The 17,320-nt window shown below is 37.6% G+C and overlaps 1 protein-coding gene across 3 annotated transcripts in view; it reads left to right on the top strand.

Moving 5' to 3' along the window:
* Positions 1 to 17,320, top strand: part of GRID2 (glutamate ionotropic receptor delta type subunit 2) — a 748,418-nt gene that overhangs the window by 575,559 nt on the left and 155,539 nt on the right. For all 3 annotated transcript variants that reach the window (XM_074904010.1, XM_074904009.1, XM_074904011.1), the window contains one exon: positions 12,838 to 12,939. In XM_074904010.1, coding sequence (XP_074760111.1) covers positions 12,838 to 12,939 — 102 coding nt within the window. The remainder of the gene's footprint in view (positions 1 to 12,837; positions 12,940 to 17,320) is intronic.

Below are 17,320 nucleotides of genomic sequence, written 5' to 3'. Positions count from 1 at the left end.
AAAATGAAGATAAAATACATGATGCTGGCTATATCTCTAATGATAATTATGATTACAGTAAAAAGCTCCATTACATGGACTGCTAATGCATACAGTAATGTAGTTCCTACCTCGGATTGTTTACAGTCATATCAAGTGGGTGCTGTTGAAAATGGGAAGCAGCAAGCAATCAGGGCAAGTACAGTAGCTGTAATGTGCTCAAGAAGGTAAGTTGAGCCCAATTACGGATTTGTTATTATAATAGACATTTCTTCCTCTTTAAAAGTAGTAGATCTTTTCAAATGGAAAGATTATTTTAAAATTCATATTATCCTTTAACATTAAATACTAGAAACACTGTAGTGATCAGCACAGTGTAACCATTTAGCTGGCTAAATAATCACTGCCATATATGTTCTTAGAAGGATCTTTGCAGTGTTAAACTAAAAAAAATCTCAGTGGTTTAAAGTTCTTACTTTCTTTACGCAATTTCAGCATTGTGTATGCTAAATAGGATCTATTGTGGGAATATGGTGCACTAGCAAATATAATTCCCATCCTTTTCAAGATGGATTTATAATGCACTGCTGTAGTTTTAATTACTAAGATATATTGCTAATTTATTTTTGTGGCAAATTTCAGTGTCATTAAAGCAGTGATTTTCATCTGTAATAAAAATGTATTTTACTGATTCAGCTGTTCTAGAGAGGGCTTATTAGAGGTGTCGATTTGTCTTTTAAACTAATGCTTTACTATTCTCCACAAGGATCCTTCATCTAAGCCTTCAGGTATTCTACTACGTAGCATTTGCCATTTAAATGTTTATGATATGTAGATTGTTCTGACAAGCTTATTTACCATAATAAGAGCAAATACTTGCACTGTATGGAGCAATGAATTTGTAAAATCACTCACACTGTCAGCCAGTCAGGTTCTCCAGAGCAATCTACTAAAAATGTTTTGTCTTGATAGGCATAACTCTGGTTTTCCTTTCTAAAATTCTTTAACCTTCCAGTTTTGTCCAACTGATGGTAAAGCAGAAGAGAGTGGTGGGTTTTTTAGCAGTTTTCAAAGACTCTTTAGAAACTTTGTGTCTAATTGTCAGAGTAGATTTTCATGCATCAGAAAGAGTCATAGCCTGCCTCTGTGTCATGGTTTAACTCCAGCTGGCAACTAAGCACCACACAGCTGCTCACTCACTCCTTCTCCGCCAGTGCAATGGAAAGGAGAACTGGAAAAAAAACGTAAAACTTGTGAGTTGAGATAAGAACAGTTTAATGACTAAAATAAAACATAACAAAAATAATAATAATTATAATTAAAATGAATATAGCAAAAAGAGAGAGACAAATAAAGCCCGAGAAAAGACAAGTGAAGCACAGCACAATTGCTCATCACCGCTGACTGATGCTCAACCAGTCTCCAAGCAATGATCAGCACCCCCAGCCAACTGCCCCCAGTTTATATACGGAGCATGACGTTCTATGGTATGGAATATCCCTTTGCTAGTTCAGGTCAGCTCTCCTGGCCATGCTCCCTCCCAGTTTCTTGTGCACCTGTTTCCTGGCATGGGAAACTGAAAAATCCTTAACTCAAGATAAACTCTACTTAGCAACAACTAAAACATCACGATTATTCTCACACTAAATCCAAAACACAGCACTGTATCAGTTACTAGGAAGAAAATTGTCTATCCTAGCTGAAACCAGGACACTGTAATGCTATTTTATTGTGGTGTTTTTTTAAATTTTCAGTAGTAAATAATAGGCATATAAGAATGTTTCACTTTTTTGCAAAACATTATACTACTCATCTGAGCCCTTCTTTAATAGGAAAGCTTTTTTTCCCACCCTTACTTCAGTACATTAAATTTATGCTCACTCATGCTTCTGTTGTATCTAATACAGTAGCACCCACTCCTGTATGTGGCTCCATTGAACCAGCTACTAACAGATTCTGCTAGGGTTTAGATACTGTTCTGTGGAGCACTGATTAGCAGTAGATACAGTGGGTTTCAAACTTGCCATAAACCATGTATGTCATCTAATGTACACAAGTGTAACATAAACTTTTTAAACAAGTGTTGTACAGTCTGGACTCTCATCTGTGGTTGCTGTATAGCACACCAGTAGCAAAAAATGCTGTGCAGCCAGAATTATGGTTTTCCCGGTGGTCAGATGATGATGGCTCTGAGGTGTCATTGAGGGCATCATCAGAAGGCCAGAGGAGCACAGCTGTGTCTTAGGGACAGACTTTCTGCTTCATAATGATGTAGCAGATGTCCTGTGGTGGCATGTAGAAATGAAAGAAGCTGAATGTATTGTCTGTGCTGAAGGTGAGTTTATAGTGCTGGTAGGTAGAGAGGAAATTGCTTTTGATCATTATCAGTGTAACATTTGGTTACCACATAGCAGTTCTATCAGGGCCTCTAGCACAGAAATAATTTCAGTAACAGTTTATTGATGCTAAAAAAGCCTGTGCTTTGGAACTAAGGCTAGATCATCTGGAAGCAAAAATCTTAGAAATAATTATCTGGACCCCATGGAGGGAGGGACCCCTGGTATGAGATGGACCATGACCTAAGTTCCTCAAATATTTCCCAGTGCTTGGTACTTCTGGCTCCTGTGATGATCTTTAGGACCATATGTGAACACATCTGCTGTCACTGCAGTTACATTTAGTGGGAAGAAGTTCCCTTTTGTAATCGAGGTTGTTGGCCACGACCATCTCCTCAAATTCACTCTTGACCTTTCTGTTCTACACTGTCCCAATCCTCATGGTCCAAAATCAGCCTTCAGAAAAAGCTGTTGCTTCTTCTCAGATGTTGCTTGGTACTAATACTCTGCTTGGTCACTGCTGTGCTAATTTTTTTTTATTTCTGCACTGTCAGTTCTGATTCCTAAGAAAGTTGCTCTGTGCTGAGGGAGTGGATAAAGCATCCCACAACCTTACTTTCTGTACTACCAAACTCTCAAAAATATATGATCCAGTAAATCACTTGTAATATCTGGTCCATAATGCACTGAGAACTGGTGACACTCTAGCCATACATCCTGTGAGCATGGGTTATACTGGAATAATATTTTCTAACACATCAGTGACAAAATGCTGCTTTGATTTACTACCCAGCATCAAGCTAGTAAGTCTATGACATAACCAACTTAGCAAGCCTCTTTTTTTCTGTCAACACTGAGAATAAATCCTGAATTTTAGGAAGAGAGTATTGATCTATGTGTAAGCAAAGATTGTTTCAATCTCTGTACTTCCCATTTAAGCATCACAGGAATCTGGAGAATCAACGGAAAGCAGTTTATCATCTAGTGCTATGCTTGCTGCATTGCCATGTTCGCTTCTCTGTAGTGAGAAACTTGAAGGCAGTATCAAAGTAACAACTTGGTGTGCCCCTTTTCACCAAAGGTCTCCATTCTTTAGGCACTCTCAGGAGTGCCTGCACATATGCATATATAAAATGGAAATTAGCTGAATTGGCCTTTCATGTGTATTTCTCATGCTCCATCAGCTTTTTTTTAGTGGTGGTGTTGATGCTTTGTGAGCAGGTGTTTCATAGCCCCTGTGCCTGGGAAGCATGTTGCACTGTCATGCAATTGGTGTTCTGATCAGATCTTTCTTTCTTGGTACTACATTTAAGAAGGAGCTGGCAAATTATTCTGTGCTGAACAACAGAAAGTGTAAGCTACTTTGATGCTGTGTAAATTTGAATATCTTCTAGACAGGCACCAATATGCCTTAAGATATGTATATCATCTGTACTGAACTGGTTCGTGTTCTCCCACTACCTCCATACTAATTCCTTTGTCTCTCATGTTAGTGATGAGAGGGTGAACGTGTCTGGGGAGAGAGGGACCCACATTCTTTGGGATAAAAATAGTATTTTATCACACGTGCCTCTCTGTATGTGGGGTTTGGAAGGAGTGTTTTCATGCCAGTGCATCACTGCCTTGAATAAGGCAGGGATGTGTTTTTCTGCATGTTTCTTATTCTGTGTCTCATGCTGAAGTTAAGAATTATAATATGTAGCAATGCCAAACATGCTAAGTGTTAAGTAAATATTTAAAAATAAGAGTGTTCTCTTTCAAAGGTTTTCTGAACATGGACTTTCATGGTATGTTCCTAGGAACTTTTCCCCACCCTTTACCCAAGTCCTGTGAATGAAACTTGGTTTTCATGCATAAGGAAAACCACAGCAGCAGTACTGCTCAAGGAGCATTCAGTAGCTAAGTAAATAAATACATCTACCTTTGAGTAAGAAGTGGTGGAGTATTGCTTCATTTCAAATCCTATAGCCTGCCAAAGAGAAAGGGAAATTCCCATATGTTGTACCTGAAAAAAAAGGGTACTTCATAACATTGTGCTTCATATGAAAAGACAACCAGATGTAGAGTTCATTGATGCATTTCTGTGCAAGCAGTGGTATGATAATGTTGCTTACACCTCAAAAAGGACTAAAGCTGTGCCACTCAGATTAGTTCAAATGTTCTGTAGCCTCCTTGGGCCCCATGTATACTTAAACAGAGTGTTCCTTGTCAGCTGCCTTTAAAACAACCAGAGATTGCTTTAGTACAAGCACAGGTCTGTACTACTACTGTACTGCTGCAGCTCCTGGGCTGGAGCTAGACAACAGCCTTTCTTTTTCTCCCCAGCTTAGAGAGTGGTGAAGCTAATACACAGTTATCCGTGTGGATTTACTTTCAGAACTGACTCCTGGGGCGATTTTCATTGCAGAAAAAAAGCCAGGATGCTTCTCAGCATGACTGCTCACAGAGCTGACTGCAATGGTGTGAAGGTGCCCAAGCAACTCTGCACTGGCAGCGGTCTGCCACAAAAGCAGGGTATTCAGCATAGGGCAATTTACTCTGCTCTGAAGGATTCACTTATGTGGTTTATTGGACTGGGTTTGTTCAGAATCCTGCTCTGTAAATCCACTTCTCTCCAAGTGAAACAGTGCTAGGTTTCTTCTGTGCTATTACAATTTTGATTTATTTCTAGAACACTGCCCCCAGAATTTTTGAGCCCTGCAACAGCATAGTCATATACTCCATATACTCCGGTTTGTCAGACCCTTTATGAAAAAATCAAATCCTCCAAAAGCACCTTACTAAGTTTGAAGGGAAAACTGGGAATCTATTGAAGAATGTTTGTATACTCCCAGGGAACTGGTGGGAAGCAGAAATGTGCCACACAAGTTTTGTAGCTCCTAAGAGGGACCTTCACACAATCCAGTGGAAAACAATATTTTTCATTGTTTTTCACTGATCAGGTTTGATCAAAGGTTTTACTATGATATAAAAATCTTAAATATTGTGATCTAATATGAGCTGAAGTAGTAACACTGAATATTTTTCTCTTTGTTTTCATAAAGATGCAGTGGTGTCCCAGCACGATATGGACTAAATTCACTTATAAAGCCTGATTTTAAAATTTTTTTTTCAGACCTTGCATGATTCAGATAAAAGACATCCTTTTAAACTCTTAATATGATTAATGAGAAAGGAGACAACGATTTGCAATTAAAAATCTAAGTGACTGTATTTAAACTGCACACAAACCTGAACTCGTTTGGTATTATCAATTTCCCTGGAATAATTCAGTCATCAGTGAGCAAGCTTTCAGTGTAAAATGAAAGTGATATTCATGAGTTTTACTCCAGCAGTGTGAAGAACTTTGGTAGTCTAAAGGATGGTTTGCCTCCTGAAATGAAAAGAAAGTGTGTATGTGTTTTGGGGAAAGATTATTACTTTATCTTCTTTTTGGAGGAGGAGGAGTCTATTTATGTTATTTTAAGTTAATTTACATCATCTGATAAGCCATAACAAGGTGATAACATGAACTCTAGATAGTAAAATATACTGTTAAAAAAATCATATAAAAGTAGATGTTAGAATTAATCATTAATATCTGTGAAGTTCTTTTTTCCCCTTCCTGACTTCCTGTAGTTTACAGTGTATTCTGGGTGATATATGGCCAAGTCTGGTCAAATCATAACGTCTTAAAGGCAAATGCATTACCCATCTCAGGTAGTTACTGGGCATTATAGCAGTTGACCAAAACCCCAGCCACTAGCAACATGCTCTTGTCAACTGTTACATTCTTACCTCAATTTTCAGCAAAAGGAGAACAAAACCTGCCTCCTCACAAAGGTCATTTTGGCATTCAAATAATACCAGAACATGCCAGTAGCCTGCATACATACCCTTTCTCTGTGCTCTGGGATGTGGTACAAGACACATGAGGAAGGATGGATACTTTCCCTGTGAATGTTTGCTGCCATGCAATCCCTGAGCCCCACCGGGATTTCCAGGGGAGCTTTTCCTGCACAGTGATCCACAGTGAAGTCACCAAAAGGGGTGATGTCTGTATTGGGTTAAAGAATGGGCTTTTCTGAGTATTTGACATACAGAGTCAGTGAGAAAGAGATCACCATCTGGCTCATTAATATCCCTGCCTGGGTCTTTTCTTCAGAGTTGTGTAAGGATTTCAGGGGACGGGAATGAAAAAAACTGAAAGGTGAAAGCAAGAAAAGCAGGGTTATACAATAATGTGTTTTGTTAAGTCCTTATCTCCCTCATAACACAAGAGCAGAGGGAGGAGTTGAGGGGAAGTTTCCTGAGAGGACTGCCTGAGAGAAAAGGAGATCCAAGGGCTAAAGAGAAAGGAGAAAGGACCCAAAGTGATTTGAAAGATGAGTCAAAGCTGGATGAAGTGAAAAGTGAGGTCCCTTTACCAACCCAAACCATAAACAAAAAGAACAAGACAGGGAAAAAGCACAGAAAATGGCAGGGAAGATCAAGGGAAAGAAAGCACAGAGAAAAGATAGTGTGCTGAAAGTACACAGAGAAATAGCAAGAGGCATTGCAGTATAGGAAAGAGCAAGATAACCACAGGTTAGGGAACCACTGGAAGTACTGAATTCACAGAGAGGACTAGAGAAGGAAAAAAAGGTGTTTTCCAAAGATAAAAGATACTTAGAAGTGGGAAATGATAGATTAAAACCACAAAATTTCAAGTGAAAGGGAAAGTAGTAATAGAGAAAGTAAGCTGGAGATGAAGGGGAAAAAAGTGAGGGACTATTAGAATGACACCACTGGCCTGAGGAGATGGTTCATTACCTTTGAGATGTGGTGATTTACTATACTTTCCAAAAATCATACCATTAGACTTCTTCTTGAAGTTTGGCCTAAACACTAAGCATGAGCTTCATGAATGGAGCACGCAGTGTGAGAACAGCTTTGCAGTCTGTGCTTTTTTCCCCATATATTCAACATTTTTCAGTGGTCTAAAACATCCAAATATAACTTCTGACACCAATCTGGGTGCATAAGTCCTTGAGAAAATATTGAGACAAGAGCTGGTAGGCAAACAAACATCAGGTTACCAGCAGGTAACTTCCCATTATCTTCTTTATTTCAATTCAATAAGAAAAGGAAATTTGGGCAGTCCCCAAAGCAAAACATTTTATTAACTGTGTGGAGTGTTATTTTGCCATGTACTTTGACTCTGAGGAGAGAAATTCTGACTTAGGTCACTTGCTCATATGTCTGTGATCAGTTAATAAAACAAGTAGACCACCTCGACTGGTGCAATTATAATACTTAGGCCACTGGATATAAAACTAAACTTGGGTATTCACATTCTCCAGACATAACTTGAAAATAATAGAGTGAATCCAGGGGCAGGTAATTCCTTTTAGTCCAGAGAAAAATTAAAGCAAAAAACATACTGTACAAAATAATTACCTGAATGCACAGAACTATATAGGTTTCACCACACAGAATGCAGGAGGAACGAGTGCTGCTATACATTATCCAATTTGTTGAACACAGTGTTTTCTATTGATTTTAACAACTTATTATTTGCTGACTATTACCTGAGTTCCAGTGAAGGGAAAAGTTAAACACAGAAAGCTTTCCTGCTAACCAATCGTATTAGAAAATTGTTGTGAAGAAAAAAACCTGATCCTTGTTTCTTTAATCGAGCCCAAGTGTACTAAGGCCCTCAGGTAACCCCTGGCCATCAGACTTTTTGCAGACTTCGTTGACCAGATGTTGAGTGCTGGCTAGGGAGCTGGACTGAAAGGACACTTTAACCAGATGACAAAGTGTCTGACTAAATTTTACATAACTGACAGTATCAGAATGACAACCAAAACTTATCTATTCTGCCATTTCCTCTGTGAGACAGAGTCTTTATAGGATGTAGTCTCTGATTGCCCAGTCACTGTTGGACGTATTAAACAACAGCTGAACAAGAGGCATCAAGAATACTCCTTGCAAAACTAGTTCTATATTTTCCTGCTTCAATTTTGACTAAACTGGTGTCCTAGCAAATTTTTTAAATGCTGAATCCACACATCACAAAAAAATCCTTGTTCTTTTTTTTTTATTGTTGTGTATCCCATTTTGAGTCTTCCCAGCACACCTGGGAGTTAGAATCTCCTAGCTGAGTGCCATTTCATGACAGCTTCATGATGTCTTTTCCAGTCATGTGAATTTATTATGCTTTGGAATGGAAATATTAACATGTATTTCTCCTGTTGAAGTCATATCTTGGAAGATGTCAGTTCCTAAAGCAGGTCGAACCTGGGTGAAAATTGAGAAGGGAGTTTCTGAAGAACATATGGTACTGCAGGCAAGGAGACTGGTATTTCTGTGGGTGACCACAGTTTCTTTTGAACTGCTAATAGAGTTGTCCCTCAGCAGTGCTCTGTGGTAGGCATTGCCACTAGAAATGTTTTATCACACTGTCTGTAGTAAAACCAAGATCTTCTTTTTTTCTTTTTTCCTTAACATGCCAGGAAACTAAAGGAAAGAGGAGCCATAGTAATCCTGGTGTCCTGATTAATTCCAATTGCAGATGTAATGGTGTTTTATCTTTCAGATTCCTCTTGCAGCTTCTCTAGAGTGTTTTCTGCCCTTGACTGTTCTGCAGTGTTGCTGTGATGCAACCTGAGTTTAGAGGTGGTTGCAGTGCAGTGCTAGATGAACCATGTCCTGCACATTTTTTATGTTAACTGAGGTATACAGAACACTCTACACTCTCCTGTAGTGACAAGCACTTAAGTAATGCATTCATATCAGTCTTCTGGTTTTACGTATTTTCTGTGATTGTCCTCAGCTGTGATCACAGCAGGTCAATGTATTTTTCTCGATTAATTGATATAGTTTTAATCTGCATTTCACTCTGCCAGAAAAAAAAAAAAAAAGCTCTTAGGTATTCGGTAGAGTCACTGATTTCATAGGAAGTAGGAGATAAAATCTGGCTGTAAGCTCTGTCGTAAAGGCATTATAGATTTTCATGTTCAAAGTTCCTTATAAATTAGTGTCTGGAAATTGCATATATACATAACATAATGCACACTTCATATAGGCAAAAATTTCTAATGAGGAAAGGAGGTCAATTTTTGGCTCTGTCACCAAAACAGGATGCAGCTAATAATGATGATGGAGGGGTTAAGCTAGAAGGTGGGATGATCAGAAAGAGATTGTAAATTGGATATCAGAGGAAGCAGAGCACTGACAGCTTTTCCATCTTCAGCATTTTATATCTGAACGTAGCAGAGTGAATGCTGTCATTAGAATAAATAAAATAAACTACAAGTGAAGTACAAAGCACTATAAATAATGAAATTCATGTGGCATGAAGTTGGTGAGTACTGTGCTCAATAGAGAGTTCCTGTCGCCCATATTGTTCTACACAAATCATCCAGAATTCATGTGAGATTCTGTTATTGCCTGATCTGTTCTCTTATTTCAGCTATCAGAGACAGAACTAAACAAGAAGGAAGTAAATGCAGAAGCAAAAAATGTTTTGCAGAATTGGTTAAGTGAGAGGTAGAGTTGAAGAGTAGCTTCATACCAGCCCAGTCTTGCTGTTTCAGCAATAGTTACATTTGCTCCTTGCTGCAATGACAAGCTCAAATTGTCATAAATGTTGATTCGTTTTCACCTAATAATAGTAAGTTGCTCCCACTCAAAATCAGTTTCAACTTTATTGGCAAAGCACTGCACATTTGTCTTCACCATGACTGTGTTGCATAAAGGAACAATTCAATTGAAAATTAAATTAACAATAATTTAAAATGTGCCTTTTTAAAGGAAAATTAGTGCTATCCTAAATTTCTAGGCATCAGTTATGTTGGGGGTTTTTTCCTTAAAAAAGGTAGAATGGGTCTTGCTAAAAAGCTAATTATATAAATATGTACACATTAATTTACATAATTAAAAATGGACTTTAACCTCAAAAGGATACAAAGGCTCTTCAGTAACTTCCTAGAGTTTTAAATCTGGCAAAAGCACTATAGTTTCTGTGGTAATTATATTTCCAACACATTTGGATATACTAATTGGATCTAAGTTCTAATTAGTTTCTTTATGTGACTAAGAATTACAATCACTGAATTAATTTAATGCCCTTTTGTTCTGAACTTAGTGCCATTTTCATTATTTTTAGTACAGAAAATGTAGCCTATCAAATGCTTTGCTTTATAGGGTGGCAGTAGTTTATCACATATAGTATACAGGGCACACACTTCAAATATATTCACTACGTTTCACTACATTATTATAGGTAACACACTTCAGCAATTAGATTATTCAGCTCAGAGTGTTGGAGGGCTTTGCCAGAGGAGTGATGAGGACCTGAAGTGTGTCAGTACAGTAGTCTACCCATACTGCTGTGAACAGCTAGACACGCTATGGAGGTATAGAAGAAGCAGAGATGGCTGCTATAATCTGTTGTTGGTCTTTGTGATCAGATGGGAACATGAGATGAGGAAACCAAGCAGAGATAGCTTGTGATTTTATTTAGAAAGAGCTGTTGGAAAGATGAGTAATTGTAAGAGATTAATGCAATGCCTTGTACTTTAGTTCCTCCTCCGATTTCTACTCCCGATGATTTCTGCTGGAGTTCTGAGTCCAGTATATCCTTGATTTAGTTATTACTTGAGATTAAAAGTATGCTCAGCATTACCCTTCTTCTGACAATAGTATAACCTTAAATTACCCAGACAATAGTATAACCTTAACTCTGAGCACTTCTGAAGATGGCAGAGAGAAATTACTATGTTATTTTAAGGCTATCTTCTATTGGGAATCATAGAAAAATTTACGTTGAAAAAGACTTTTAAGATCAAGTCAAACCTATCCTCTGTATCATTGCAGAAAGGTTTGGGTATTTTAATTTTTGAGGCACCCGTTTCTTAAGGAGGCATCTTCAAAGAATTGATACAAATATATTGAAATTAATTAATTTAGAAGTTTCTAAAATTGCCTAATGGTTATAATGAAGAAAAAAAATATTTCAAATGGTGCATTTCTTAAATTGCTAAATGTGTGTACTCAGAGTTTGTTCCTTGATTCCTATCTCACTTTGAAAGATCTATGAAATACATATGCAAAGGCTTTTCCCATGAAGGACTGAAAATAATGCTTTCTGTAAATTTGTGTTTAATCGTGGTCAGCAAAGGTACTCCGCTTCTTTCATAGCGCCCTTCAGTTGGCTCAGGCACCCCACCATTTCTGTGACTGTGCATTTAAGTACAGTAGTGTTTTGGATGTTTTATGGTTGATATTTCTCACGGATTATAGGGTTGAATTCTCTGAGAGACTAGTTTTAGTAGAGGCCACTTGGCCCAGCAGTAACCTACTGATATTAATCCTGGTTTTGTCAGAGCAAGACCTTCTGTGCCTTTAAATAAGGATGTGAAAACCATGAAGTTTAGAGGCTTACATTAACTACCCAAGTCAGACGATGAGCATCCCGCCATAGATTTCATGCATGGTCCATGGAGAGGGCAATTGAGAGCAATAACTGGTCCCTGCAGTTGCCTACCTCTTTAGCTTATAACACGTTTACATAGGCAGTTAGTTTACATGCCATGACTGAGTCTCTGCTCCAAAATTATCTGAAGTCAGTCATTGTCCTTCTGTTGGGTTTCAGATTTAACACTGCTAATTGTACAGGCCAGATGAATGTGGTAATGAATTCAAAAAATGAAACTAGAAATGTTTGTATGCAGTGCCAAGGGATGAGTGTTTGCTTGGTCTGTTTCTCTGTACCCAAGATAATCATCTACCATCATGTAAAAATGTAGGCAAGTTACATTTTCAGAGAAGCTAAATTACACACCGCTATCTACTAAATTCATATTGAAAGGCAGTTAGTCCTGAGAGATCCATGAGAAAAGTCTTCTGTCCATAGAAGCCCAAGAAATACAGTAACACCAATACAAAGTATCTTATAGCTGAGTTCCTTTTTCTACATTATCTATTGCAGTCCTTTCTCAATACCGTGATGTGCCTGTCCAATCATCTTTTCCTCAATCATCTTTAAATGTGATTTTTAGCAAGGCTAAAAATCACTTTTTCAGCATCAATGAGTAGTATAAAATTTAAATAAAACTAGTGTCATTCCTTTCATCAGAGTTCTGCTAGAAAAGATGGGCTGGAGTAAACAGCATGCTAAAATTATGATAGCTATTATTTCTCCAATTAGTGTATTACTGAAAGTAAAGAAGTATTGTTACAGCCATGCTACTTTTAAAATATTTTTCATTAATATAGAAGTCCTCCCTGAACTCTTCTAAAGCAATACATATACCCCCAAACCCTGTATGCTGTCATCCATTGCACACTGGTATTTAAAAGCACAAACCGATATCCCTAATTGCTTTATTTGCAATTTAAAGATGAATCTGTGTGCGAGCCTTTCCCTGACTTTCCATCCCATTGATTCCAGAAGGTGTTCTGTTTATTTCATATGTTGCTGCTTAAAGCCACCTAAGAGGAATGACTGGCACAGTTTTATGGGCAATGAGGAAATGATTTCTATTTTCTCTTTCAGCTTGGCTGCTGGAATCCCATCACTGGTCTGAATGGGTCACTAACAGACAGAAAGTTGGAGAATAACATGCGAGGCGTGGTTCTGCGTGTGGTGACTGTGCTGGTAAGCAGATGCCTATCCTTCTGCACTAGGAGAAATGTATTTTTCTTCCTCTTTCCTCATCTTTTTATTAAGTACACCATTTTACCAAGAACTTAGTCAGCGTTCGAGTGTCTGATTTCAGCTTGTCAATACCAGAGCAATGAAGTGATTTCCACAAAATAAAATTATCAGTACAGTTCATTCAGAGTGAATCAAGCTTATTAGAATGTGTTTCTTCCACAGATACATACTAAATTATATAACACAACTGTATGAATTGATAAAGGGCAACTTCAAGTGCCCTGTTAGCTAAAGTTGCCTGATTGAAACTCTAAATGATTCATAAGATGTAGCTGCCCTCCAATTACTTTGCTAAATTGAGTGCAATCTTACACAAATTGCCACACTTGGTAAATATTCAAGGTCAGCTTAGGGCGAGTAATGTTAGTTCAGTAAAACATTTGCTGCCCACTCCTAGCTCTTCTTCAGCCAGGTTCTTCTCCTGTGTGGACACCTTGCATTAAGCAGCTGCAACACAGTTGTTGGCTTAAAGCTGAACAGACAATGTTCACCAGAATAGGAAGGTATTTTGTGGTATGAGGCTAGTGTATTCCATGTCATAAACTTTGACTGTTGGAGCAGAAGTTGTTAGAGAAGAAGGAAAGAAAGGGAAGAAAGAAAGGAAGGAAAGAGGAAAGAAAGGAGGAAAGGAAGAAAGGAAGGAAAGGAAGGAAGAAAGAAAGAGAAAGAAAGGAAGAAAGGAAGAAAGGAAAGAAGGAAGGAAGGAAATAAATAAATGGGATGTATAGGCATCTTTTAACCAATACCCAAACACAAAGTTAACCCAGGGCTGCAGAACTGTAAAGGTTATTTTGAGCAACTTCCCTCTCTCTACTATCTACTCACGTTTTTCGTTGCCAATTCGGCATTTGAGGGCCTGACCACTTGCTCATAAACAACAAGGCAAGAGCAGTTTCCATGATTTGCCTTGCTGACATTGCATGATGAAGGAGAAGGCTCAGTCAGGAGTGGAAAGTGAAATCACCAGAGCGTGCCAGTGCCACAGACAGGGCAGTTTTGTACCCCTTCAGTTATTTATCTGAAGGGTCTTTAAAAGCTATTACCTGTCAGGGTGTCCAGTCTGTTCCAGCTCTTAGTACACTAGAAAACTTCCTGTGATAATATCTACAAAACAAAACTAAACTAAAAAAACTCCAACCAAATAAGAAGGGTGAATGCACAGAAAAAGACAAAGGAATAGGGTGGGGTTTTCATACTTTAAGTGCATGTTCATCAAAATAGCATCGTGGTAGCAGTAACTGGTCTTTATGTTTTGCCTGATACTCATGTTTCAGCATAATTTTCTGTTGACACAAGATGTTGTCTAGCAAAATAAATTCAAATTTGTCTTGGATTTTATTTTTTACTTCTTCTTCCCTTGCTTCCCACTCTGATTTAATCTCCAGTTATTTTAGTTAGCTTGCCAGAGAGCAGTCTTCTTTCAAGTCATTATAGCATGAATATTTAGCAACTTGCAAAAATACAAGTCATTAGTTATGCTGATAGGATTCTATATTAATAATAAAAACAGAAGGCAGACATTTAAAGTTCAGCATGCAGCGCATCGCAGTTCAGTTTCCTCACTGCAGTCCTCACGTGCTGCCTCATATGAGCACACAAAAGGCATTTGGTTTTGTTGACCGTTTTAAAGCACAACTGGTGACAACTTCCATGCACAACTAGTGAAAAACACAATTAGTCTGAATTGTGCTTTGTTAAAATCTGCTAACATCGTTTTGCTAACTGACTCTCCTTTTATGTAGAATGTGCACTGAAGACAATATAGGGGAAAGATGCAAATGGTTCATTTTGGCATCATAGCATAAAACTTCCTTTATTCTCTTAAAGTCATAAAGCTGTGTGTGGCTGATCAGTGCAATCTGGGCAAAACCAACTGTGAACCACACTACACATTGAGATTCATTTGATTTTATTCAGCAAAGATGAGAGGTGAGGATTTTGTAAACTGCGTGAATAGAGTAAGCAAATACTTCTTTAAACTCATGAGCCAGAAGCAGTATTTTTCACTAGCAGTTCCCTTGACTGTTGGTATTTACCCCCAACTGCCAGAAATCAGGAAGATAAAATACCATTTCTCCCTCACCCACAAACTCTAATGGCTGAGAGAGAGAGAGACAGGCAGACAGACACAGACAGAACATGAAGCTACTGACCAAATGCCTGAAGAGAAGTTGGACAGTGTAGATGCCAAAATTGCAAAGTGCTAATTATTTCTAACCTCTTCTAATCTTTGGATATCCACAGATGTTGCTGCCACCCTTGTGGGTGACAGAACATTATTTAGGGTTCTTACCCTCTAGCAGTTTCTCTTACTGCCCTTACTATGCATAAGTAAAGGTTATTCATGAAGACATGCTGGCTTCTAAATAGCTGTCATTAGCATATCATTACTTCAAACATATATGTCGCTATAGGATAAATTTATAGAACCTTTACTTGTTGATAATTATAGCTTGGTTCCTACCTTTGTTCACATAGCTTATTAGAATGGTGCAATTATGTCATTTTTACTGGAATAGAATGAATAAATAGATAGAATATTTGAATTTGAGTGGAGTCTTAGCTGGGATGCCGTGACACTGGAAATGAAGTAAATATATATCAAAAAGGTATTACTACTTGTTTTCTCTCATTTTAAAATTAGATTCTTGGTCCCTCTGTTGTTACTCAATTTAGAAAAACTTGTTCTTAGAAAAACTCGGTCAACAAAGACACTGACTAGAATTTCATTAATCCCTATTAATTTTACAGCTACGATCAGTGTTCACCAGGTTTTATATCTGCTGGATAGAACAAAATTGAGATTTATATTTAACCTGTATGATGAAAGTATGTGATTCTTGCCTTTGATGTGAGTGCAGGAGGGATTTCACCCATCAACTTTATTTTAGCAATGATCTTTCTTTATCCTACTTCCTTTTCTGTCTTTCTCTGAGTTTTTCAATTAAGTCAATACATTTCTGCTAAAAGTAAAGAATCTATTACTGACTATGAATTATTTGTTATTGTTATTAATTCTGCCCGTTTCTAACAGCATGGTCTTGATCCGGGAAAACAAGGCGGCTTACGTTAGAATTAAATAATAATAAAAATACCTTTGAATATGAATGGATTTCTTTTTCACTGAGATTTGAGAAGTTAGCATTAATTTGTTAATCTATTAACGATTTGAATCTCTTCATGTCTTTCTTGATAGCAATCCTTCTCTTCCAATTTCATTTTGTTATGCCTTCAGGTTGAAAAGGACTCGTTCTAAAAATCGCAGTAGAATTTGAGAGGATTGCAAATTGCAACACCTGGGTAATACTGCATTATACTTATTATGAAATGAAACATTCTGCAGTCTGAAAATGATAAATGATTGCGACTAATTTCCCCAAAGCAGTCCTTCAAAAAGCGAGTGCTGAACAATTCCCATCATCTGCTTCCATCTACTAATTCCTTTCCCTAGATAAATTTAATAATTATGGGCTATGTTTCTGCAAATCCAAAACAAAATCTCTTTGTGAATATGACAGAATACAGTATGTCTCCAAATTGGAAATCTCTGGTTCCATTTGGCAGTGAATCCTGGCTCCTCTGAAGTTAATGGGAATATTCTCCTCTGCATAAATAGAAATAAGAAATAATTCTCTGTGTTGTATTCTGAGGGGAACTGTAGTCATGCCTGTGTACACGTGATTCAGAATTTTAATCTGACTTGGATTAGTACCACACTTTCTACACTTCTAGAAAACGTTTATTTTGTCTTACTTAAAAGTCTCTCTCTTGGACTGCTTCCCCACATGCAGCCAAAGTTTGAACTTTGTGTTTGACAAGTTACTTTTAAGTTCAAGTGACTTGCTAGTGAATTTCTGAAATGTATTCTGAGATTCTGAAATGTAGCTCAATCAAAGATCAGCATAATAACTCCAAACAAATTCAGATAGTCTTGAATGAGCAATTGTCCAAGAACAAATTTAGCTTGATATCCATTTTGGCTATTTCAGTTTATTCTCCTCCTTTTCAGCTGCTCTGTTTTATTGAAAGAGAGCTAGAATACAGCAGATATTCTCATAATATCATTTTAGTAGCAGTGACAATTAATGAATTATTCATATGAATTTTAAGCCATCAGAAATGGAATGAGATTTGGCCTGTTTGACAATGAATAGGCCAGCAGGTATTTGCAAAATCATGTTTCTAAAAAAGCCTCTCTTGCTTGAAAAAGGAAAAAGTTTGAAATTCCCCCTTTTAAAGAATTAACACCTTGATTGAAAAGTGCAGAGCTTTTTCTGAAAGTGCATAAGGTATAACTTCCTAATGGTGCAAAATATTTTCA

This window comes from Athene noctua, chromosome 4, assembly GCF_965140245.1.
Source record: "Athene noctua chromosome 4, bAthNoc1.hap1.1, whole genome shotgun sequence".
Classification (NCBI taxonomy): Eukaryota; Metazoa; Chordata; class Aves; order Strigiformes; family Strigidae; genus Athene; species Athene noctua.
Note: the sequence above shows the minus strand (reverse complement) of the source record. Positions and strands in the feature narration are given on the sequence as shown.